Source organism: Entelurus aequoreus, linkage group LG11, assembly GCF_033978785.1.
Source record: "Entelurus aequoreus isolate RoL-2023_Sb linkage group LG11, RoL_Eaeq_v1.1, whole genome shotgun sequence".
Lineage (NCBI taxonomy): Eukaryota > Metazoa > Chordata > Actinopteri > Syngnathiformes > Syngnathidae > Entelurus > Entelurus aequoreus.
Genome location: NC_084741.1, coordinates 17,388,850 through 17,413,242, shown reverse-complemented (window position 1 = coordinate 17,413,242; position 24,393 = coordinate 17,388,850). Strand labels below are relative to the sequence as shown.

Sequence of the window (24,393 nt, the reverse complement as noted above, 5' to 3'; positions counted from 1 at the left end):
ATTGATTACAACTAGAGATGCCCGATAATGGCTTTTTTGCCGATATCCGATATTCCGATATTGTCCAACTCTTACTTACCGATTCCGATATCAACCGATACCGATATATACAGTCGTGGAATTAACACATTATTATGCCTAATTTTGTTGTGATGCCCTGCTGGATGCATTAAACAATGTAACAAGGTTTTCCAAAATAAATCAACTCAAGTTATGGAAAGAAATGCCAACATGGCACTGCCATATTTATTATTGAAGTCACAAAGTGCATTATTTTTATTAACATGCCTCAAAACAGCAGCTTGGAATTTGGGACATGCTCTCCCTGAGAGAGCATGAGGAGGTTGAGGTGGGCGGGGTTGGGGGGGCGGGGTTTTTGGGTAGGGGGAAGCGGGGGGTGTATATTGTAGCGTCCCGGAAGAGTTAGTGCTGCAAGGGGTTCTGGGTATTTGTTTTGTTGTGTTTATGTTGTGTTACGGTGCGGATGTTCTCCCGAAATGTGTTTGTCATTATTGTTTAGTGTGGGTTCACAGTGTGGCGCATATTTGTAACAGTGTTAAAGGTGTTGATACGGCCACCCTCAGTGTGACCTGTATGACTGTTGACCAAGTATGCCTTGCATTCACTTGTGTGTGTGAAAAGCCGTAGATATTATGTGACTGAGCCGGCACGCAAAGGCAGTGCCTTTAAGGTTTATTGGCGCTCTCTACTTCTCCCTACGTCCGTGTACACAGTGGCGTTTTAAAAAGTCATAAATGTTACTTTATGAAACCAATACCGATAATTTCCGATATTACATTTTAAAGCATTTATTGGACGATAATATCGGCAGTCCGATATTATCGGACATCTCTAATATCAAGCTATGTTCAAATACATTCATCGACCTTACACAGAGGTCTTTAACAGGGATCAGTGACCTCTAGTGTGTTCACGTAGGTACTGCAGGGAGGTGGAGAAATTTTTGGTCAATTAAAAAAAGATATAGTAGCACAGGGGTTAGTGCATGTGCCTCACAATACGAAGGTCCTGAGTCGTCCTGAGTTCAATCCCGGGCTCTGGATCTTTCTGTGTGGAGTTTGCATGTTCTCCTCGTGACTGCGTGGGTTCCCTCCGGGTACTCCGGCTTCCTCCCACCTCCAAAGACATGCACCTGGGGATAGGTTGATTGGCAACACTAAATTGGCCCTAGTGTGTGAATGTTGTCTATCTGTGTTGGCCCTGCGATGGGGTGGCGACTTGTCCAGTTGCCAGCTAGCCATTAGCGTACTAGTTCTCAGCTAGCTAATAGCAGCCCTGTGCTGTATTCTTTGAATATATTATAATATGATATAATATAACACTTTTCCACTTTGCATCAGTCCATCTTCGATGAGCTCGGGCACAGCGAAGTCGGCGCCGTTTCTGGGTGTTGTTGATAAATGGCTTTGGCTTTGCATAGTAGAGTTTTAACTTGCACTTACAGATGTAGTGACAAACTGTAGTTGCTGACAGTGGTTAGTCTAGTACCCGCAGTCTTTTACTATGAAGCCACGCTTGGCGTTGTCTTGCTGAAATAAGCAGGGGCGTCCATGATAACGTTGCTTGGATGGCAACATATGTTGCTCCAAAACCTGTATGTACCTTTCAGCATTAATGGTGCCTTCACAGATGTGTAAGTTACCCATGTCTTGGGCACTAATACACCCCCATACCATCACAGATGCTGGCTTTTACACTTTGCGTCAATTACAGTCCGGATGGTTCTTTTCCTCTTTGGTTCGGAGGACACGACGTCCACCGTTTCCAAAAACAATTTGAAATGTGGACTCGTCAGACCACAGAACACTTTTCCACTTTGCATCAGTCCATCTGAGATGAGCTCGGACCCAGCGAAGCCGGCGGCATTTCTGGGTGTTGTTGATAAATGGCTTAGTAGAGTTTTAACTTGCACTTACAGATGTAGCGACAAACTGTAGTTGCTGACAGTGGTTCTCTGAAGTGTTCCTGAGCCCATGCGGTGATATCCTTTACACACTGATGTCGCTTTTTGACGCACTACCGCCTGAGGGATCGAAGGTCACGGCATTCAATGTTACGTGCAGTGATTTCTACAGATTCTCTGAACCTTTTGATGATATCACGGAGCGTAGATGGTGAAATCCCTAAATTCCTTGCAATAGCTGGTTGAGAAATGTTGTTCTTAAACTGTTGGACAATTTGCTCACGCATTTGTTGACAAAGTGGTGACCCTCGCCCCATCCTTGTTTGCGAATGACTGAGCATTTCATGGAAGCTGCTTTTATACCCAATCATGGCACCCACCTGTTTCCAATTAGCCTGTTCACCTGTGGGATGTTCCAAATAAGTGTTTGATGAGCATTCCTCAACTTTCTCAGTCTTTTTTGCCACTTGTGCCAGCTTTTTTGAAACATGTGGCAGGCATCAAATTCCAAATGAGCTAATATTTGCAAAAAATAACAAAGGTTTCCAGTTCGAACGTTAAGTATCTTGTCTTTGGAGTTTATTCAACTGAATATAGGCTGAGAAGGATTTGCAAATCATTGTATTTTGTTTTTATTTACCATTTACACAACGTGACAGCTTCACTGGTTTCGGGTTTTGTAATTCGAAATATATAGTTAATGAGTCCCCCCTCCATCTCGCCATTATTCTTGAGGTCCTTGGCCTTAAAAAACGTGAAAGAGACCCCTGTATTATTATGTTCATGTTAGCATTTAGGATAGCTAGCAATAAGCGCTATAGTTACCAGCTAGCTAATAGCAATCCTGTGCTGTATTCTTTGAATATAATTTTAGATTTATAAATTATTTTTATTTTTTCATATTTTCCCTGCAAGTTTTTCCACACATTTAGCGAGTCATTATCAGCAGTGGCAGCAAGCTAGCGACTACAAACTAGTGGCTTGCTAGCAATTCGCCCTCTAGTTTCCGGCTAGCCATTAGCGCCACGGTTTAATACAACATATATAGTTAAGGGGTCCCCGGTCTATCTAGCCATTATTTTTAGGGCCTAAAAAATGTGAAAGAGACCCCTGTATTATTATGTCCATGTTAGCATTTAGGATAGCTAGCGATAAGTGCTCTAGTTACCAGCTAACTACTAGCAACCCTGTGCTGTATTCTTTGAATATATTTGTAGTTTATAAAAAAAAAAGTTTTTTCATATTTTCCCTGCAAGTTTTTCCACACATTTAGCGAGTCATTATCAGCAGTGGCAGCGAGCTAGCGACTAGCGTACTAGTGGCCAGCTAGCAATTCGCACTCTAGTTTCCCGCTAGCCATTAGCGCCACGATTTCATACAAAACATATAGTTAAATCTCGCCATTAGTCTGGGGGTCCTTGGCCTGGAAAACATTAAAGACCCCTGTATTATTATATTCATGTTAGCATTTAAGATAGCTACAATTAGCGCTCTAGTTGCCAGCTAGCCATTAGTGCCACAATTCAATAAAAATACAAATACAATTTAGTTAGGGGGCCACGCTACATCTCGCCATTAGTTGGCCTGGAAAACGTTGAAAACCTCTGTTATATATAATTAATGTTAGCATTTAAGATAGCTACAATAAGCGCTCTAGTCATCAGTGTGTGAATGTGTGTGTGAATGGGTGGATGTGGAAATACTGTCAAAGCGCTTTGAGTACCTTGAAGGTAGAAAAGCGCTATACAAGTATAACCCATTTATCATTTATTTAGTTGCCAGCTAGGCATTAGCACCACAATTCAATTAAGAAAAAACTGTCGTTAGGGTGTCGCCGTTCCATCTTGCCATTAGTCTTTTGGTCCTTGGCCTGGAAAACGTCAAAAAGACCTCTGTATTATGATATTCATGTTAGCATTTAAGATAGCTACAATTAGAGCTCTAGTTGCCAGCTAGCCGTTAGCACCACAATTCAATAAAAATAATAATACCATTTAGTTAGGGGGCCACGCTACATCTCGCCATTAGTTGGCCTGGAAAATGTTGAAAACCTCTGTAATATTTTATTAAGGTTAGCATTTAAGATAGCTATAATTAGCGCTCTAGTTGCCAGCTAGCAATTAGTGCCACAATTTCAATAAAAAAAAAAAAAATATATACAGTTAGGGGGCCACGCTACATCTCGCCATTAGTTGGCCTGGAAAACGTTGAAAACCTCTGTAATATTTTATTAATGTTAGCATTTAAGATAGCTACTATTAGCGCTCTAGTTGCCAGCTAGCCCTTAGTACCACAATTCAATTAAGAAAAAACTGTCGTTAGGGTGTCGCCGTTCCATCTTGCCATTAGTCTTGGTGTCCTTGTCCTGGAAAACGTCAAAAGAGACCTCTGTTGTATAATATTCATGTTAGCATTTAAGATAACTACAATTAGTGCTCCTGTTGCCAGCTAGCCATTAGTGCCACAATTCAATAATAAAATATGTTTTGTAGTTAGGGGGCCACGCTACATCTCACCATTAGTTGGCCTGGAAAATGTTGAAAACCTCTGTTATATATTATTACTGTTAGCATTTAAGTTAGCTACAATTAGCGCTATAGTTGCCAGCTAGCCGTTAGTGCCACAATTCAATTAAGAAAAAACTGTTAGGGTGTCGCCGTTCCATCTTGCCATTAGTCTTTGGGTCCTTGGGCTGGAAAACGTCAAAAGAGACCTTTGTATTATAATATTCATGTTAGCATTTAAGATAGCTACAATTAGCGCTCTAGTTGCCAGCTAGCCATTAGTGCCACAATTCAATAATACAAACATTTTTGTAGTTAGGGGGCCATGCTACATCTCGCCATTAGTTGGCCTGGAAAACGTTGAAAACCTCTGTAATATTTTATTAATGTTAGCATTTAAGTTAGCTACTATTAGCGCTCTAGTTGCCAGCTAGCCCTTAGTACCACAATTTAATTAAGAAAAAACTGTCGTTAGGGTGTCGCCGTTCCATCTTGCCATTAGTCTTGGTGTCCTTGTCCTGGAAAACGTCATAAGAGACCTCTGTTGTATAATATTCATGTTAGCATTTAAGATAGCTACAATTAGTGCTCCTGTTGCCAGCTAGCCATTAGTGCCACAATTCAATAATAAAATATGTTTTGTAGTTAGGGGGCCACGCTACATCTCGCCATTAGTTGCTTTGGAAAACGTTGTAAACCTCTGTTATATATGATTAATGTTAGCATTTAAAATAGCTACAATTAGCGCTTTAGTTGCCAGCTAGCCATTAGCTCCACAACTGTATACAAAATATATAGTTAAGGGGTCGCCGCTCCATCTCGCCATTAGTCTTGGGGTCCTTTGCCTGAAAAACGTCAAAGAGACCTCTGTTTTATAATATTTATGTTAGCATTTAAGATAGCTACTATTAACACTCCTGTTGCCAGCTAGCCATTAGTGCCACAATTCAATTAAAAAAATATATCATTGGGGTGTCGCCATTCCATCTTGCCATTAGTCTTTGGGTCCTTGGCCCGGAAAATGTCAAAAAGACCTCTGTATTATAATATTCATGTTAGCATTTAAGATAGCTACAATTAGCGCTCTAGTTGCCAGCTAGCCGTTAGCACCACAATTCAATTTAAAAAATGTTAGTTGGGGTCGCAGCTCCATCTCTCTATTAGTCTTGTGGACCTTGCCCTAGAAAACGTCATAAAGACCTCTGTATTATAATATTCATGTTAGCATTTAAGATAGCTAGCGATTACCGCTTTAGTTGCCAGCTAGCCATTAGTGCCACAATTCAATAAAAATAAAAATACAATTTAGTTAGGGGGCCACGCTACATCTCCCCATTAGTTGGCCTTGAAAACGTTGAAAACCTCTGTAATATTTTATTAATGTTAGCATTTAAGATAGCTACAATTAGCGCTCTAGTTGCCAGCTAGCCATTAGTGCAGACCTGGGCATTGTACGGCCCTTTGCGCATCCCTGTCCGGCCCGCGTGAGGCCAATCATAAATTACAAAATAAATTTAAAAAAGTATCTATGTCGAGTGTGCAATACAACGGTGCTGCTTTTGTTTTGAAAAGCGTTATTTGTATTACTTCCGTTTTGACGTATGCGCGTGTGCGATTGTGAGTGAATTGAACGGCGCAATTACAAATTACAAAATAAAGTTTAAAAAACATCTATGTCGTGCGCGCAATACAACTGTGCTGCTTTTATTTTGAAATGTGTTATTCATGCCGTATGTCCGGGGGGAACCTGTGAGTGAAGGTGCATAGAGACAAGTGATGAGACGCTAAAAAAAGAAAAGTTGATGAGGAATGGCGTGTTTCCAACAAGACATGGACTGCCAAGTATTTCTTTACATAAATTAATGGTAAAGCCGTGTGCTTTAATGTGTGGTACACAGGTTGCTGTGTTTAAATATCATTTTAATCGCCACTACACGAAGAAACACGAGGGAAAATACCGGAATGTGTCTGATGAAGCGCGCGCAAGGGAGGCCGATGCGTTGATGGTAAAACTGCAAAGCCAACAAGGACTTTGTGCCATATTTCACACCCCCAGAGATGCAGCCGTCAGGACAAGTTTCGTCATTTCTCACAAAAGCGCCAGAAAAAGTAAGGCGTTTTCTGACGGAGAGTTTATTAAGGAGTGCTTATTGGACTTTGTTGCGCTGATAATGCCCGGAGACATGGACTGTTTTTCGCTAACTTTGGATGAGAGCTCTGATGCAGTCAATTAAAGAGACAACCACAGGTAATGACTTGTTCACAGAGGTAAATGCGTGTTGGGACAAGCTGGCAGGTGTGACAATCCAATCCACTTTATTTATATGGCACATTTAAACAACAAAATGTTTCCAAAGTGCTGCACAACAATATTACAAACAATATTCAAATATTATCCTTAGCTCCACCAATGACTGAATAAAAAGAAAAAACAATTACATATAAAACCAATATAAAAAACAATATAAAATAAATATGATTAAAAACTATTTTTAACAACAGATGGTTGTCCAAATCTGATGGGGAAAAATGTTGGGTAATGCAGGACAAAGTGACCATCAAAAGCAATCTGCTTTTGTATAAAGTTAAGTTAGGTTAAATTAAATTATTATTATTATTATTAATTATTATTATTATTATCATCATTATTATTTATCTTACGGTATATCAAAAATAATATTGAGCAACATTTAATTGAAATATTGTCGTGTGGCCCTCCAGCAGTGCTCGGGTTGCTTATGCGGCCCCCGGTGAAAATTAATTGCCCACCCCTGCATTAGTGCCACAATTCAATTAAGAAAAAACTGTCGTTAGGGTATCGCCGTTCCAGTGCTGTTCTTTAAATATCTTGGTATTGCACAATGGGTAATTAATGTACCTTTAGGACCGGTTTAATTAAAAGACAATCTTATACTGGATATATATCTAGGGGGTCTCTGCTCCATCAGTTTGGGGGTCCTTGGCCTGGAAAACGTTGAAGACCCCTGGTTTAACTTCTTTATCTTTAAACGAACAGGTTCTGATGCGGCTCAGGAGCATTTGGGTGTGGCGTCCGTCACGCTAGCAACACCAGGGGACATCAGTGGACACGCCCATCACGCAGAGGTCACAACAGCTGAGGTGACCGTGATTCTGGGTTTTGGTTCGGAACCCATCCAGTCCTCTGGTCGCCCAGCTGGCACCGCCGCAGAGGTTATTTTCATCTCAAACAGCAGGGAAGCACATGATCACACAGAACCAGTCCACAATGTCACAGATGAACCTGAAGCCAGGAATGGAACTACAGACCGAGAATCAGGTCTCTGGTCAGAAGACAATCCAGAGGACTTGGTTTTATCAAACCTGACTGAATCGCCAGAGCACCGCAGTGGATCTTCCACACATGAACCTCATCCATTGGACTTCCAAACCACGCGGATCCCTCATGTGACGCCACACCATCATTTAAAACCTACCTCCACCCCCCTGCAGGAGTCTGGATACAACACAGAGTCCAGTACTGCCACCCCGCAAGAAGTCTCAAAGGATGGAGTAGAGGTGTGGACCACCAGCACCACAAGCGGACATGAAGGAGGACAAGAGGAGACCAGTACTGGCACTGCCCCAGGTAGGATGCAAGGATGCACTGGGTGTCGCATTGAAGACCACACCTTGGAGAACTTCACTGACCCAACTGTAGACCCTCAAGTACCGACCACCATGGCAGCTAGAGGAGAAGTCACCTTAAGTACTGGTAGGTACACACCTCATGTAACACCTTAAGTACTGGTAGGTACACACCTCATGTAACACCTTAAGTACTGGTAGGTACACAGCTCATGTAACATCTTAAGTACTGGTAGGTACACACCTCATGTAACATCTCAAGCACTGGTAGGTACACACCTCATGTAACACCTTAAGTAGTGGTAGGTACACACCTCATGTAACACCTTAGGTACTGGTCGGTACACACCTCATGTAACATCTTAGGTACTGGTCGGTACACACCTCATGTAACATCTTAGGTACTGGTCGGTACACACCTCATGTAACATCTCAAGTACTGGTAGGTACACACCTCATGTAACATCTCAAGCACTGGTAGGTACACACCTCATGTAACACCTTAAGTAGTGGTAGGTACACACCTCATGTAACACCTTAGGTACTGGTCGGTACACACCTCATGTAACATCTTAGGTACTGGTCGGTACACACCTCATGTAACATCTCAAGTACTGGTAGGTACACACCTCATGTAACATCTTAAGTACTGGTAGGTACACACCTCATGTAACATCTTAAGTACTGGTAGGTACACACCTCATGTAACACCTTAAGTACTGGTAGGTACACACCTCATGTAACATCTTAAGTACTGGTAGGTATACAGCTCATGTAACATCTTAAGTACTGGTAGGTACACACCTCATGTAACACCTTAAGTACTGGTAGGTACACACCTCATGTAACATCTTAAGTACTGGTAGGTATACAGCTCATGTAACATCTTAAGTACTGGTAAGTACACACCTCATGTAACACCTTAAGTACTGGTAGGTACACACCTCATGTAACATCTTAAGTACTGGTAGGTATACAGCTCATGTAACATCTTAAGTAAACCTAAAATCATCAGCAGTTGGGCGCAGTTGGGTGTTCCAACAGGACAATGACCCCAAACACACATCAAAAGTGGTAAAGGAATGGCTAAATCAGGGTAGAATTAAGGTTTTAGAATGGCCTTCTCAAAGTCCTGACTTAAACGTGTGGACAATGCTGAAGAAACAAGTCCATGTCAGAAAACCAACACATTTAGCTGAACTGCACCAATTTTGTCAAGAGGAGTGGTTAAAAACTCACCCAGAAGCTTGTGGATGGCTACCAAAAGCGCCTTATTGCAGTGAAACTTGCCAAGGGACATGTAAGCAAATATTAACATTGCTGTATGTATACTTTTGACCCAGCACATTTGCTCACATTTTCAGTAGACCCATAATAAATTCATAAAAGAACCAAACTTCATGAATGTTTTTTCTGACCAACAAGTATGTGCTCCAATCACTCTATCACAAAAAAAGACAGCCATGACATTATGTCCTTTACAAGTGTATGTAAACTTTTGACCACAACTGCATATATACAACCCAAAGTTTAGTCTTTAAAAATATATATAATGTATGTTATTGACACTTATTTAAAACAAATAAATATCAAATTGTCTCCACATACTGACTTTTCAATATGCGGCCCTCGAAAGTTTGGACCCCTGCACGACATCATAAACAATTGATGTCCAATCTCCTCTGCAGACTCGTGCCAGGAGCGGCCATGTTTGAATGGAGGAACGTGCGTGGAGGGCGAGGTGCCCACCTGCCTCTGCCTGCCTGGATACGGCGGCGCCCTCTGCCAGACAGGTCAGGCCGTGACCTCCCCCAGGGCCACGCCACCTCGCTGACGTTTCCTCTCACCTTCACGCTCACAGACGGCGAGGCGTGCGAGGACGGCTGGGAGAAGTTCCAAAGCTTTTGCTACCGTCATGTGACCTCGCGGCAGAGCTGGGAGGGGGCGGAGCAACACTGCCGGACGATTGGCGGACACCTGATCTCCATCATGACCCCTGAGGAGCAACATCACATCAATGGTAATCCTGGATTCTGGGAATAGTAAAACAACTTTTCTACCACGCTGAACCAATTGTTTTGGAGAATACACATTTGTAGGCTAAGCAGCAGGTGGCGCCATATAACCACTAAATGTAGGCACATTTTACACATATACACACATATTTATATCAAATATATATGTATACATATGTGTAAAATGTGCCCACATTTAGTGTTATGTATGTATATATACATGTGTGTGTGTGTGTATACATATATATGCATGTATGTATGTATGTATGTATATATACAGTACATGTGTGTGTGTGTATGTGTGTGTGTGTGTGTATATATATATATATATATATGTAGGTATGTATATACATGTGTATATATACAGTATATATATATATATATATATATATATATATATATATATATATATATATATATATATATATACACACATACATGTATGTATGTTTGTATGTGTGTATATACTGTATATGTATATATATATACGTATGTATGTATGTATGTATATATATGTATATACATATATGTATATATGCATGTGTATATATATGTATATATGCATGTGTGTATGTATATATGTATGTATGTATGTATGTATACACACATGTATGTATCAATGTGTATATATACAGTATATATATATATATATATACATATATATGTATGTATGCATATGTGTATATACTCTATGTGTATATATACAGTATATATATACTGAATGTGTATATGTATATGTGTGTATATATATCATATATTTGTATGTATATAAATATGTGTATATGGGGTTATATAAATATGTGTATATTTATATATGTGTATATATGTTTATATATGTATGTATATAAACATCTATATATGTATGTATATATGTGTGCATATGTATAGACATATGCAAAGAAATGTATGTATATGTATACAAATATGTGTATACATATATACAGTATAAATATATGTATACATATATATATATATATATGTATATATATATATTTTTGTGTATATATATATGTATGTGTATGTATATATACACATTTATATATGTTAATATAATATGTGTGTATATATATATATATATATATATACATACACTACCGTTCAAAAGTTTGGGGTCACCCAAACAATTTTGTGGAATAGCCTTCATTTCTAAGAACAAGAATAGACTGTCGAGTTTCAGATGAAAGTTCTCTTTTTCTGGCCATTTTGAGCGTTTAATTGACCCCACAAATGTGTTGCTCCAGAAACTCAATCTGCTCAAAGGAAGGTCAGTTTTGTAGCTTCTGGAAACAAGCTAAACTGTTTTCAGATGTGTGAACATGATTGCACAAGGGTTTTCTAATAATCAATTAGCCTTCTGAGCCAATGAGCAAACACATTGTACCATTAGAACACTGGAGTGATAGTTGCTGGAAATGGGCCTCTATACACCTATGTAGATATTGCCCCAAAAACCAGACATTTGCAGCTAGAATAGTCATTTACCACATTAGCAATGTATAGAGTGTATTTCTTCAAAGTTAAGACTAGTTTAAAGTTATCTTCATTGAAAAGTACAGTGCTTTTCCTTAAAAAATAAGGACATTTCAATGTGACCCCAAACTTTTGAACGGTAGTGTATGTATACGGTGTGTATATATATATATATATATATATATATATATATATATATATATATATATATATATATATATATATATATATATATATATATATATATATATATATATATATATATATATATATATATATATATGTACACATGCAGTGACCATTGTATGACTGCAAGCATTGACCTGATTAGCACTCCAAGCAAGTCAATAACGTCAACAAAGTTCATCTTTGTGCATTCAAGCGCAGCATAAAAGGTTTGGTGGACAAAATGAGACAAAGAGAGAGTGGCATAAAACATGTGTTTCTGTGGCAGTGTCGGAGAAAGTTGTACATGTAAACAAACTGTTGCGTCACAGTCCACACAACTACGGTGAGTTCAAGGACCGCCGAAATGAGTAGGACAAAATGGCGCTCGCCAAATTCTGTCATAAGTGAACACAAACATATTAAACAGTGGACTTACTAACAGTTAGGAAGGTTTGTGTCATGTTTGTCCTCCTACAGAAACCATATTAAAACAAATACAGTATATATTTCCCATCTTTTTCCATTTTCATAAATTTTTGAAAAAGCTCCAGGGAGCCACTAGGGCGGCGCTAAGGAGCTGCATGCGGCCCGAGAGCATTTCATTTGAAAAAAGGCAGAGGTTTAACGAACGCTGTAACGAACGCCGTGGACATGTTCACGTGCGCTTTGCAGCTTTTAAGACGTCAGCGCGTCATATCTGCTTTTCTAACATTCCCGTGCGCGTGCAAAGTGGCAAATTTGTTTGGGAGCGGGCTGCAAGTGTTGGGAAGTAGACTCAACACTTGCTTGCATGTTGCTGTTTGGTCTGCACATACGCCCTCAGATGCTTATCTGACATTCTTCTGCCGGGCGACCTGCGGGCTGTTGCCATGGAGACTTTAGGGTGGAATTTGAACAACCTTGTAACGCCGGTGACGGTTTAAAACAGGGTTGTCCAAACTATGGCCTGCCAGACTCTTCAAATTAATCTTAAGGCTGTACATAAATGGACAGCTGTATCGGGACCCAAAGGTTACCCCCTGGCTTTTTTTAGAATGGGCATTCTTGGTTTTTTTGAGCATCATGGTTTGGCCTGTGTAATGATCAGTGTTGGGTTAGTTACTGAAAACCAGTAACTAGTTACAGTTACTAGTTACTTTATTTCAAAAGTAACTCAGTTACTTTCACCAAAAAGTAATGTGTTACTGTGAAAAGTAACTATTTAGTTACTTATTTTTTTCTTCTTCTTTTTTTAAAGCTCCCATTAAAGGCCTACTGAAACCCACTACTACCGACCACGCAGTCTGATAGTTTATATATCAATGATGAAAACTTAACATTGCAACACATGCCAATACGGCCGGGTTAACTTATACAGTGCAATTTTAAATTTCCTGCCACACTTCCGGTTGAAAACGTCTATATATGATGATGTATGCGCGTGACGTCAACGGTTGATACGGAAGTATTCGGACCCATTGAATACAATACAAAAAAGCTCTGTTTTCATCCCAAAATTCCACTGTATTCTGGACATCAGTGTTGGTGAATCTTTTGCAATTTGTTTAATGAACAATGGAGACTGCAAAGAAGAAAGCTGTAGGTGCGATCGGTGTATTAGCGGCGGACTACAGCAACACAACCAGGAGGACTTTGAGGAAAGCAGACGCGCTAGCCGAACGACCTCACCTTGACTTCCTCCGTCTCCGGGCCGCCAACCGCATCGGTGATCGGGTGAAATCCTTTGTCGCACCGTCGATCGCTGGAACGCAGGGGAGCACGGGTCGTGATGAGCAGATGAGAGCTGGCGTAGGTGCAGAGCTAATGTTTTTAGCATAGCTCTGTCGAGGTTCCGTAGCTAAGTTAGCTTCAATGGCGTCGTTAGCAACAGCATTGCTAAGCTTCGCCAAGCTGGAAAGCATTAACCGTGTATTTACATGTCCAGAGTTTGGTAGTATTGTTGATCTTCTGTCTATCCTTCCAGTCAGGGACTTATTTGTTTTGTTTCTATATGCAGTAAAGCCCGATGCTATCACGTTAGCTCAGTAGCTAAAGAGCTTCACCGATGTATTGTCATGGAGATAAAAGTCACTGTGAATGTCAATTTTGCGTTCTCGACTCTCATTTTCAAGAGGATATAGTATCCGAGGTGGTTTGAAATACAAATCCGTGATCCACAATAGAAAAAGGAGAGGGTGTGGAATCCAATGAACCCTTGCACCTAAGTTACGGTCAGAGCGAAAAAAGATACGTTCTGCACTGCACGCTAGTCCTTCACTTTCACGTTCCTCATCCACGAATCTTTCATCCTCGCTCAAATTAATGGGGTAATCGTCGCTTTCTCGGTCCGAATCTCTCTCGCTGCTGGTGTAAACAATAGGAAAATGTGAGCAGTCCTTCCTCCGGTGTCGTCACGCTACTTCCGGTAGGGGCAAGGCTTTTTTTTTATCAGAGACCAAAAGTTGCAAACTTTATCGTCGTTGTTGTATACTAAATCCTTTCAGCAAAAATATGGCAATATCGCGAAATGATCAAGTATGACACATAGAATGGATCTGCTATCCCCGTTTAAATTTAAAAAAATCATTTCAGTAGGCCTTTAATTCCCTTTTAGCCTTCATTTCAGTACTGTTATTGCACTGGAGAATAATACAATATGTTGATCAACTTGACATGCATTTGCGTCACTGAACTCTGCTAAGCAATGTGGTCTACATACAACACACCCTCTTTATGTTTGTGAACTTTATAGTCTACACATTTAGAGTGATGTGATAATCAAACACTCTAGAAGTCTAGAATGAAAGAGTATATAAGAGAATTGACAGAGTGTGTGTACCTTCAGTGCTGAATGATGAGCAGAGGCAGAGTTTGGAGTGTTTTCTTTAGCTCGCTTTCCATGTTTATGTACTCACTGTCCACTGTGTCCAGGTACGTGAAAATGTTTTCCGTGCCATTTGCTGTTTGACGCCGGTATCATGCTAATTAGCTGCCTGAAAGCGGGTGACTCCACTGTAGAAATAGCCTGCATGTCTTCTAGCACATATAAATAGTCAGCTAAACAATTGGAGTAGTCTTTAAAAATATTCAACTGATGGACAAATGAATAGAAACAGGCTAGATGAATAAATGAACACTCAATCAGCATGCTAAATCCAACTATAACCTACATTCTTGTATGACAACAGAATGACAGGCAGAACAGAAGGCGGAGGAAACTACACGTTTTGATTTAGTATTTGCTAGTTGAACTTTACAGATCACAAAAAAGGTAAATTCGGATCGCTAACGTTGTTAGCATAAATTAATGGGATTTAACATAGAGAAAATTAGCATCACGGCTAACAGAGAAATATTTTCGGTTCATTATGAGACTGTGTGGTGGTACATAAACCTAGCTAGCTAGAGATATTGGCCCCAACATCATTTAACAAGTACAGGAACAGCTAGCTAGCTTGAGTGGAAGTCTGCTGGAGTAGTCTACAGTCATACAGTACCAAGCAATTACATCTCTATTAAACGTAAATACTATAGATCAATTATATTTACCGCAGTAATATAATCAAAACTTACCTAACTAGATGAAGTCCTTGGGCTCAAATAGTAGTGTGGCCTCAATAGCCCTGCTGTAGTGTGAAGCAAGCTATTATACAGCATTATTCACATGTGAATAATATAAATGCAGTCTGTTACACAGCATCATTCACATGTGAATAATATAAATACAGTCTATTATACAGCATTATTCACAGGTGAATAATATAAATACAGTCTATTATACAGCATTATTCACATGTGAATATTATATAAACAGTCTATTATACCGAATTATTAACATGTGAATAATATAAATGCAGTCTGTTACACAGCATTATTCACATGTGAATAATATAAATACCGTCTGTTATACCGCATTATTCACATGTGAATAATATAAATACAGTCTATTAGCATTATTCACATGTGAATAATATAAATACAGTCTATTACACAGCATTATTCACATATGAATAATATAAGTACAGTCTATTATACAGCATTATTCACATGTGAATAACATAAATACAGTCTATTATACAGCATTATTCACATGTGAATAATATAAATACAGTCTATTATACGGCATTATTCACATGTGAATAATATTAATACAGTCTGTTATACAGCATTATTCACATGTAAATAATATCAATACAGTCTATTATACAGCATTATTCACATGTGAATAATATAAATACAGTCTATAATACAGCATCATTCACATGTGAATAATATAAATACAGTCTATTATACAGCATTATTCACATGTGAATAATATAAATACAGTCTATTATACAGCATTATTCACATGTGAATAATATAAATACAGTCTATTACGCAGCATTATTCACATGTGAATAATATAAATACAGTCTGTTATACAGCATTATTCACATGTGAATAATATAAATACAGTCTATTATACGGCATTATTTACATGTGAATAATATAAATACAGTCTATTATACGGCATTATTCACATGTGAATAATATAAATACAGTCTGTTATACAGCATTATTCACATGTGAATAACATAAATACAGTCTATTATACAGCATTATTCACATGTGAAAAATATAAATACAGTCTATTATACGGCATTATTCACATGTGAATAATATAAATACAGTCTGTTATACAGCATTATTCACATGTGAATAATATAAATGCAGTCTGTTACACAGCATCATTCACATGCGAATAATATAAATACAGTTTATTATACAGCATTATTCACATGTGAATAATATAAATACAGTCTATTATACAGCATTATTCACATGTGAATAATATAAATACAGTCTATTACGCAGCATTATTCACATGTGAATAATATAAATACAGTCTGTTATACAGCATTATTCACATGTGAATAATATAAATACAGTCTATTATACGGCATTATTCACATGTGAATAATATAAATACAGTCTGTTATACAGCATTATTCACATGTGAATAACATAAATACAGTCTATTATACAGCATTATTCACATGTGAATAATATAAATACAGTCTATTATACGGCATTATTCACATGTGAATAATATAAATACAGTCTGTTATACAGCATTATTCACATGTGAATAACATAAATAGTCTATTATACAGCATTATTCACATGTGAATAATATAAATACAGTCTGTTACACAGCATTATTCACATGTGAATAACATAAATACAGTCTATTATACAGCATTATTCACATGTGAATAATATAAATACAGTCTGTTATACAGCATTATTCACATGTGAATAATATAAATACAGTCTATTATACAGCATTATTCACATGTGAATAATATAAATACAGTCTATTACACAGCATTATTGTGGCAAAGTTGGTAGAGTGGCTGTGCCAGCAATCGGAGTGTTGCTGGTTACTGCTGGTGGTTGCTAGTCACGTCCGTTGTGTCCTTGGGCAAGACACTTCACCCTTGCTCTTGATGGCTGCTGGTTAGCGCCTTGCATGGCAGCTTCCGCCATCAGTGTGTGAATGTGTGTGTGAATGGGTGAATGTGGAAATACTGTCAAAGCGCTTTGAGTACCTTGAAGGTAGAAAAGCGCTATACAAGTATAACCCATTTATCATTTATTTATTTATTTACATGTCAATAATATAAATACAGTCTGTTATACAGCATTATTCACATGTGAATAATATAAATACGGTCTATTATACATTCAAGTACAGTCAAAAAGGAACACATGCATTATACAGTCTGATGGCCTAACCTGCCTCGAATTCTCACCGGCATTGAACGTAAACAGGTTTTTAAAAGGAAACTAATATTTTATCTGAGTCTGTAAATTAGTTTGCTTGTTGATGATTTTTGCTTGGTTTTATATTGTGTAGTTATATTTATATGGTAACTAGTATTCTCAGACTGTAAATTGTTTGCTTGTTGATGAGTTTTATTTGCTTCTGTATTGTGTAGTTATAATTATATGCTTTTACTTGTAATTGTATTGAGTTTGTGGACCCCCAGGGAGACTAGTGGGTTGTTGTGGCAACCAGCTAATGGGGATCCTTAATAAAAAAATCTAATCAAATCTCTCTGCGTGTGTTTCGCCAACAGACGAGTACAAAGAGTATCAGTGGATCGGTTTGAGCGACAAAACCATCGAGGGAGACTTCCGCTGGTCGGACGGGAACCTTCTGGTCAGTTTTTGCTGCCGCCTTTTTCTCCCTCTCACGTTTTAAGCCCCCCCCCCTCTCCTCTCGTGACGCAGCTGTTTGAGAACTGGCACAGAGGACAACCCGACAGCTACTTCCTGTCCGGAGAGGACTGCGTGGCCATGGTGTGGGACGACGGCGGACGCTGGAGCGACGTGCCGTGCAACTACCACCTGTCCTACACATGCAAGAGGGGCGTCTGTGAGTCCGGGCCGCTCGTCAAAAACACCCGCGAGGGTCTCCGGCCTGACCAGTGTCGTCTCCCCTCCCCCCCCAGCGTCGTGCCGTCAACCTCCGGCGGTCGCCAACGCCAAGCCATTCGGCAAGACGCGGACACACTACGAGACGCACACCAAGGTGCGCTACCGCTGCGGGCAGGGCTTCGTGCAGAAAATGAATCCCGTCATCGCCTGCCTGCCTGGCGGCCAGTGGGAGGAGCCAATGATCACCTGCCTGCCAGGTAAACCATTCATGCTAATGCTAACGTGCTTTGTTTTAATACGAAGGCAGAGGTCAAATGTTAGATTGCAAAAAAAAATTAAAAAATCTGACAACTCAATCGCAGAATTTTACTGTAAAAATAAAAGTGGTACCTTTTTTTTCTCCATTTAAAGTATTGTACTGTAAAAACAACAAATGTAAATTTTACGGTAAAAAACAAAGTGGCAAATGAGTTGCCTGAATTTTACCGTAAAAATAACATTGGTAGTAATCGACAGTCATTTCCTGTAAAAACAATAGCCGAAGATTTTAACGGTACAACAAAAAAAATGCTGTAAAAGGAAAGTGTTACCATTTTTCAATTTACAGTATTGCACTGTAAAAACAACAATTGTAAATTTTACGGTAAAAAACAAAGTGGCAGCTGAGTTGCCTGAATTTTACCGTAAAAATAACATTGGTAGTAATTGACAGTCATTTCCTGTAAAAACAATAGCCGAAGATTTTAACGTTACAAAAACATGCTGTAAAAAGAAAGTGTTACTATTTTTCAATTTACAGTATTGCACTGTCAAAACAACAAATGTAAATTCTACGGTAAAAAACAAAGTGGCAGCTGAGTTGCCTGAATTTTACAATAAAAATAACATTGGTAGTAATTGACAGTCATTTCCTGTAAAAACAATAGCCGAAGATTTTAACGTTACAAAAAAAATGCTGTAATAACAAAGTGTTACCATTTTTCAGTTTACAGTATTGCACTGTCAAAACAACAAATTTAAATTTTACGGTAAAAAACAAAGTGGCAGCTGAGTTGCCTGAATTTTACCGTAAAAATAACATTGGTAGTTATTGACAGTCATTTCCTGTAAAAACAATAGCCGAAAATTTTAACGTTACAAAAAAAAGGCTGTAATAACAAAGTGTTACCATTTTTCAATTTACAGTATTGCACTGTAAAAACAATAAACGTCAATTTTACGGTAAAAAATAAAGTGACAGCCGAGTTGCCTGAATTTTACCGTAAAAATAACATTGCTAGTAATCGACAGTCATTTCCTGTAAAAACAATAGCCGAAGATTTTAACGTTACAAAAAAAATGCTGTAAAAAGAAAGTGTTACCATTTTTCAATTTACAGTATTGCACTGTAAAAACAACAAATGTAAAATTTTACGGTAAAAAACAAAGTGGCAGCTGAGTTGTCTGAATTTTACCGTAAAAATGACATTGGTAGTAATCGACAGTCATTTCCTGTAAAAACAATAGCTGAAGATTTTAACGGTACAACAAAAAAAATGCTGTAAAAGGAAAGTGTTACCATTTTTCAATTTACAGTATTGCACTGTAAAAACAACAAATGTAAATTTTACGGTAAAAAAGAAAGTGGCAGCTTGGTTGCCTGAATAATAACATTGGTACCGCATTTAAATTGACAGTAATTTCCTGTAAAAACAGTAGCCCAAGATTTTACAGTACAAACAAATACTGTAAGTATAAAAGTGGTAGCATTTTCAATTTACAGTATTTTCCTAGTCACGTCCGTTGTGTCCTTGGGCAAGACACTTCACCCTTTGCCTCTGATGGCTGCTGGTTAGCGCCTTGCATGGCAGCTCCCGCCATCAGTGTGTGAATGTGTGTGTGAATGGGTAAATGTGGAAATACTGTCAAAGCGCTTTGAGTACCTTGAAGGTAGAAAAGCGCTATACAAGTATAACCCATTTATCATTTATCATTTATTGCACTGTCGAAACAACAAATGTAAATTTTACGGTAAAAAACAAAGGGGCAGCTGAGTTGCCTGAATTTTACCATAAAAATAACATTGGTAGTAATTGACAGTCATTTCCTGTAAAAACAATAGCCGAAGATTTTAGCGGTACAAAAAAAAAATGCTGTAAAAAGAAAGTGTTACCATTTTTCAGTTTACAGTATTGCACTGTAAAAACAACAATTGTAAATTTTACGGTAAAAAACAAAGTGGCAGCTGAGTTGCCTGAATTTTACTGTAAAAATAACATTGGTAGTAATTGACAGTCATTTCCTGTAAAAACAATAGCCGAAGATTTTAACGGTACAAAAAAAAATGCTGTAAAAAGAAAGTGTTACCGTTTTTCAATTTACAGTATTGCACTGTCAAAACAACAAATGTAAATTTTACGTTAAAAAACAAAGTGGCAGCTGAGTTGCCTGAATTTTACCGTAAAAATAACATTGGTAGTAATCGACAGTCATTTTCTGTAAAAACAATAGCCGAAGATTTTAACGTTACCAAAAAAAATGCTGTAAAAAGAAAGTGTTACCATTTTTCAATTTACAGTATTGCACTGTAAAAACAACAAATTTAAATTTTACGGTAAAAAACAAAGTGGCAGCTGAGTTGCCTGAATTTTACCGTAAAAATAACATTGGTAGTTATTGACAGTCATTTCCTGTAAAAACAATAGCCGAAGATTTTAACGGTACAAAAAAAAAATACTGTAAAAAGAAAATCTTACCATTTTTCAATTTACAGAATTGCACTGTAAAAACAACACATTTTATGGTAAAAAACAAAGTGGCAGCTTAGTTGCCTGAATAATAACCTTGGTACCGCGTTTCAATTGACAGTAATTTCCTGTAAAAACAGGAGCCCAAGATTTTACAGTACAAACAAATACTGTGAGTATAAAAGCACTGTAAAAACAATAGCCGAAGAGTTTAAAGTACAAAAAAAATGCTGTAAAAGAAATGTTTAACGTTTTTTAATTTACAGTATTAAACTGTAAAACCAACCGTAGATTTTACGGTAAAAAAACTAAAAAGTGGCGGCCTGAATTTTATCGTAAAAATAACATTGGTAACGTGTTTCAGTTTATAGTAATTTCCTGTAAAATCAATAGCCGAAGATATAACAGTACAAAAAAATACTATAAAAGAAAATGTTTTACAGTTTTTCAATCTACAGTATTAAACTGTAAAACCAATCGTAGATTTTATGGTAAAAAAACAAAAAAAAAACGCAGCTTAGTCGCCTGAATTTTACCGTTAAAATAATATTGGTACCATTTTTCAATTTACAGTAATGCTCTGTAAAACAATAGCCAAAGATTTTACAGTACAAAAAAACTACTGTAAAAGTAAAAGTGACATCATTTTCAATTTACAGTAATGCACTGTTAAAACAACAGAAGATTTTACAGTACAAAAAAACTACTGTAAAAATAAAATTGATAGCATTTTCAATTTACAGTAATTTCCTGTAAAATCAATAGCCGAAGATTTAACAGGACAAAAAAAAATACAGTTAAAGAAAAGTGTTACCGTTTTTTTAAATTTACAGTATTAAACTGTAAAACCAACCGTAGATTTTACGGTAAAAAAAATACAAAAAACTGGCAACTTAGTTGCCTGAATTTTACAGGCAAAATAAAATTGGTACCCTTTTTCAATTTACTGTAATGCTCTGTAAAACAGCCACAGATTTTACAGTACAAAAAAACTACTGTAAAAATGAAAGTGGTAGCGTTTTCAATTTACAGTAATGCCCTGTAAAAACAACAGAAGTTTTTACAGTACAAAAAAAATTACCGTAAAAATAAAAGTGATAGCGTTTTCAATTTACAATAAAGCCCTGTAAAAACAACAGAAGATATTACAGTGCAAAAAAAATTACCGTAAAAAAAAAAAATGTGATAGCGTTTTCAATTTACAGTAATTAACTGTAAAAACAACAGAACATTATACAATACAAAAAAAATTACTGTAATAGTTCAAGTAGTAGCGTTTTCAATGTACAGTAATGCACTGTAAATACAACCGAAGATTTTACGGTAAAAAAAAAAGTGGCAGTTTAGTTGCCTGAATTTTACCGTAAAAATAACGTTGCCACCTTGTTTCAATTCACAGTAATTTCCTGTTAAAACAATAGCCAAAGATTTTGTAGTTTAAACAATTACTGTGAAAATATAAGTACTACTGTTTTTCAATTTAGAACAATTTCCTGTAAAAACAATATCTGAAGATTTTACAGTACAAAGATTGCAGTAAAAAAAAACAACTGGTACTGTTTACAGGAATGCCCTGTGAAAACAACCGGAGATTTTACAGTACCAAAAAATATGTAAAAAAAAAATAAAAAAATAAAAAAATAAAAAAAAAAATAAAAATATATATATATATATATATATATATATATATATATATATATATATATATATATATATATATATATATATATATATATATATATATTTATTTATTTTATTATATATATATATGTATATATATATATATATGTATATATATATATATAATTTTAGTGTTTTAAAATTCAGTGTGAAAAAAAATCTGCGTATAAAAATTCAGTGCGTAAATATTTGTTGTTTTAAAATCCAAGACCTTTCTAGTAAAGACTGAAGCAATGGATCCTGCCTCAGAACCAGCCAATGAAGTGTCAGGTTTGAAGTGGTGCTGTTTTACCACAAGTGGGTCTTGAGTTTTGAAGCAATGAACATTTCTGCCCTGAATTATTTTACGCAAAATTATTTCACACTGAAAGTTTGTACGCTTAATTATTTTACATTGAGTTTGTGTACGCAAAAATTATTTTACACTGAATTTTTGTACGCTGAATTTTTGTTGACTTAATTTTTTACACTGAATTTTTTTGTATGCTTGATCATTTTACGCTGAATTTTTTTTTTACAATTAATTTTTATATGCTAAATTATTTCACATTTAATTTTTGTACACTGAATTTTTTTACAGTGAATTTTTGAATGCTAAATTATTTTACACTTAATTTTTGTATGCTAACTTATTTTCACACTGATTTTTTTTACACTAAACTGTTGTACACAAATTTTTTGTCAGGTGATTTTTTTACACTGAATTTTTTTACCCTAAATTATTTTACAATGAATTTTTTTGCACGCTGAATTTTTTTTCACTTAATTTCACCCGGATTTTTTGCACGCTGAATTTTTGTACGCTGAATTTTTTCTACATTGAATTTTTGTACCCTGAATTATTTTACACTGATTTTTTTGCACGCTGAATTTTTTGACACTGAATTTTTGTATGCAGAATTTTTTTTACATTGAGTTTTTGTACGCTGATTTTTTGGAACGGTATATTTTCACACACAATTTTAAAACACACCCATTTTGCTCACAAGGTTTTATTTAATAAAATTGTCAGCATAATTTGATGTAAAAAAAAATAAAATAAAAAAATAAAATAAAAATCAGTTCACAAAATTGAAACGCAAAAAATTCAGTTACAAAAATTTAGTGTCAAAAAAAACTTTAGCAATAAAGACACAAAATAACCTCCACACAATATTAGTCTCTATGTTAACATGTACGTCTTTTCCACCCCTCTTCAGCTGCGCCTCAGGAGGAGCACTCAGCAAGGTCAGATCTTCTGTCACGGAATGAGGAGGAGGTGACGGAGGTCCTCGCAAAAAGCAGCTCTCATAACAAGTAGAACTTCTTCTTAACGGCCGCTCACTAACACGACTGTAGTTCTTCAACCCTAATCCACAACAATGCTTTCTTTTTTGTCCTCAATTAAATCTTCTCCTGGGTCACTTACCTTCTTTTTTTTTGCCATCGTTTGCGTGTGAAAACAGCAAAGTCTAAGTTTACTTTACTTTTGAGACACGTTTCTTTCCAAAAAACATGATATTAACTTCAAATTGTACTTTTTTGGGGATATTCCATCTTAATTTACATAAACAGCAGATATATTTTGCTGTAAATAACTCCGTTGCCAGAATTTTACAACTACCATTTTTACATTTACAGTAATGCACTGTAAAAACAACCATAGATTTTATTGTAAAAATTGCTAAACTTTTACCGTGAAAAAAATAACTGCGAAAAAAAGTCAAGTTTTACCATTAAAACTGTCAGTCGCCACAATTTCAACTAGTTCTGTTCTTATATTTACAGTAATGCACTGTGAAAACAATCGTCGATTTTACTGTAAAAAATGGTAAAAGTAACAGTGGTACCGTTTTTTTTCCATTTACAGTAATGCACTGTGAAAATGACAATAATAGATTAAAAATTCTAATGGTTTG

The 24,393-nt window shown here is 36.8% G+C and overlaps 1 protein-coding gene across 1 annotated transcript in view; it reads left to right on the top strand.

Annotated features, from left to right (window-relative positions):
• bcan (brevican) overlaps positions 1 to 23,892 on the top strand; it is a 46,464-nt gene extending 22,572 nt beyond the window's left edge. Inside the window, exons 8-14 of the mRNA XM_062062624.1 lie at positions 7,445 to 8,161; positions 9,723 to 9,827; positions 9,896 to 10,054; positions 17,789 to 17,871; positions 17,943 to 18,087; positions 18,164 to 18,346; positions 23,695 to 23,892. Of these exons, the coding sequence (XP_061918608.1) occupies positions 7,445 to 8,161; positions 9,723 to 9,827; positions 9,896 to 10,054; positions 17,789 to 17,871; positions 17,943 to 18,087; positions 18,164 to 18,346; positions 23,695 to 23,795 (1,493 nt within the window). The 3' untranslated portion in view covers positions 23,796 to 23,892. The remainder of the gene's footprint in view (positions 1 to 7,444; positions 8,162 to 9,722; positions 9,828 to 9,895; positions 10,055 to 17,788; positions 17,872 to 17,942; positions 18,088 to 18,163; positions 18,347 to 23,694) is intronic.
• Positions 23,893 to 24,393: the final 501 nt, after the last annotated feature.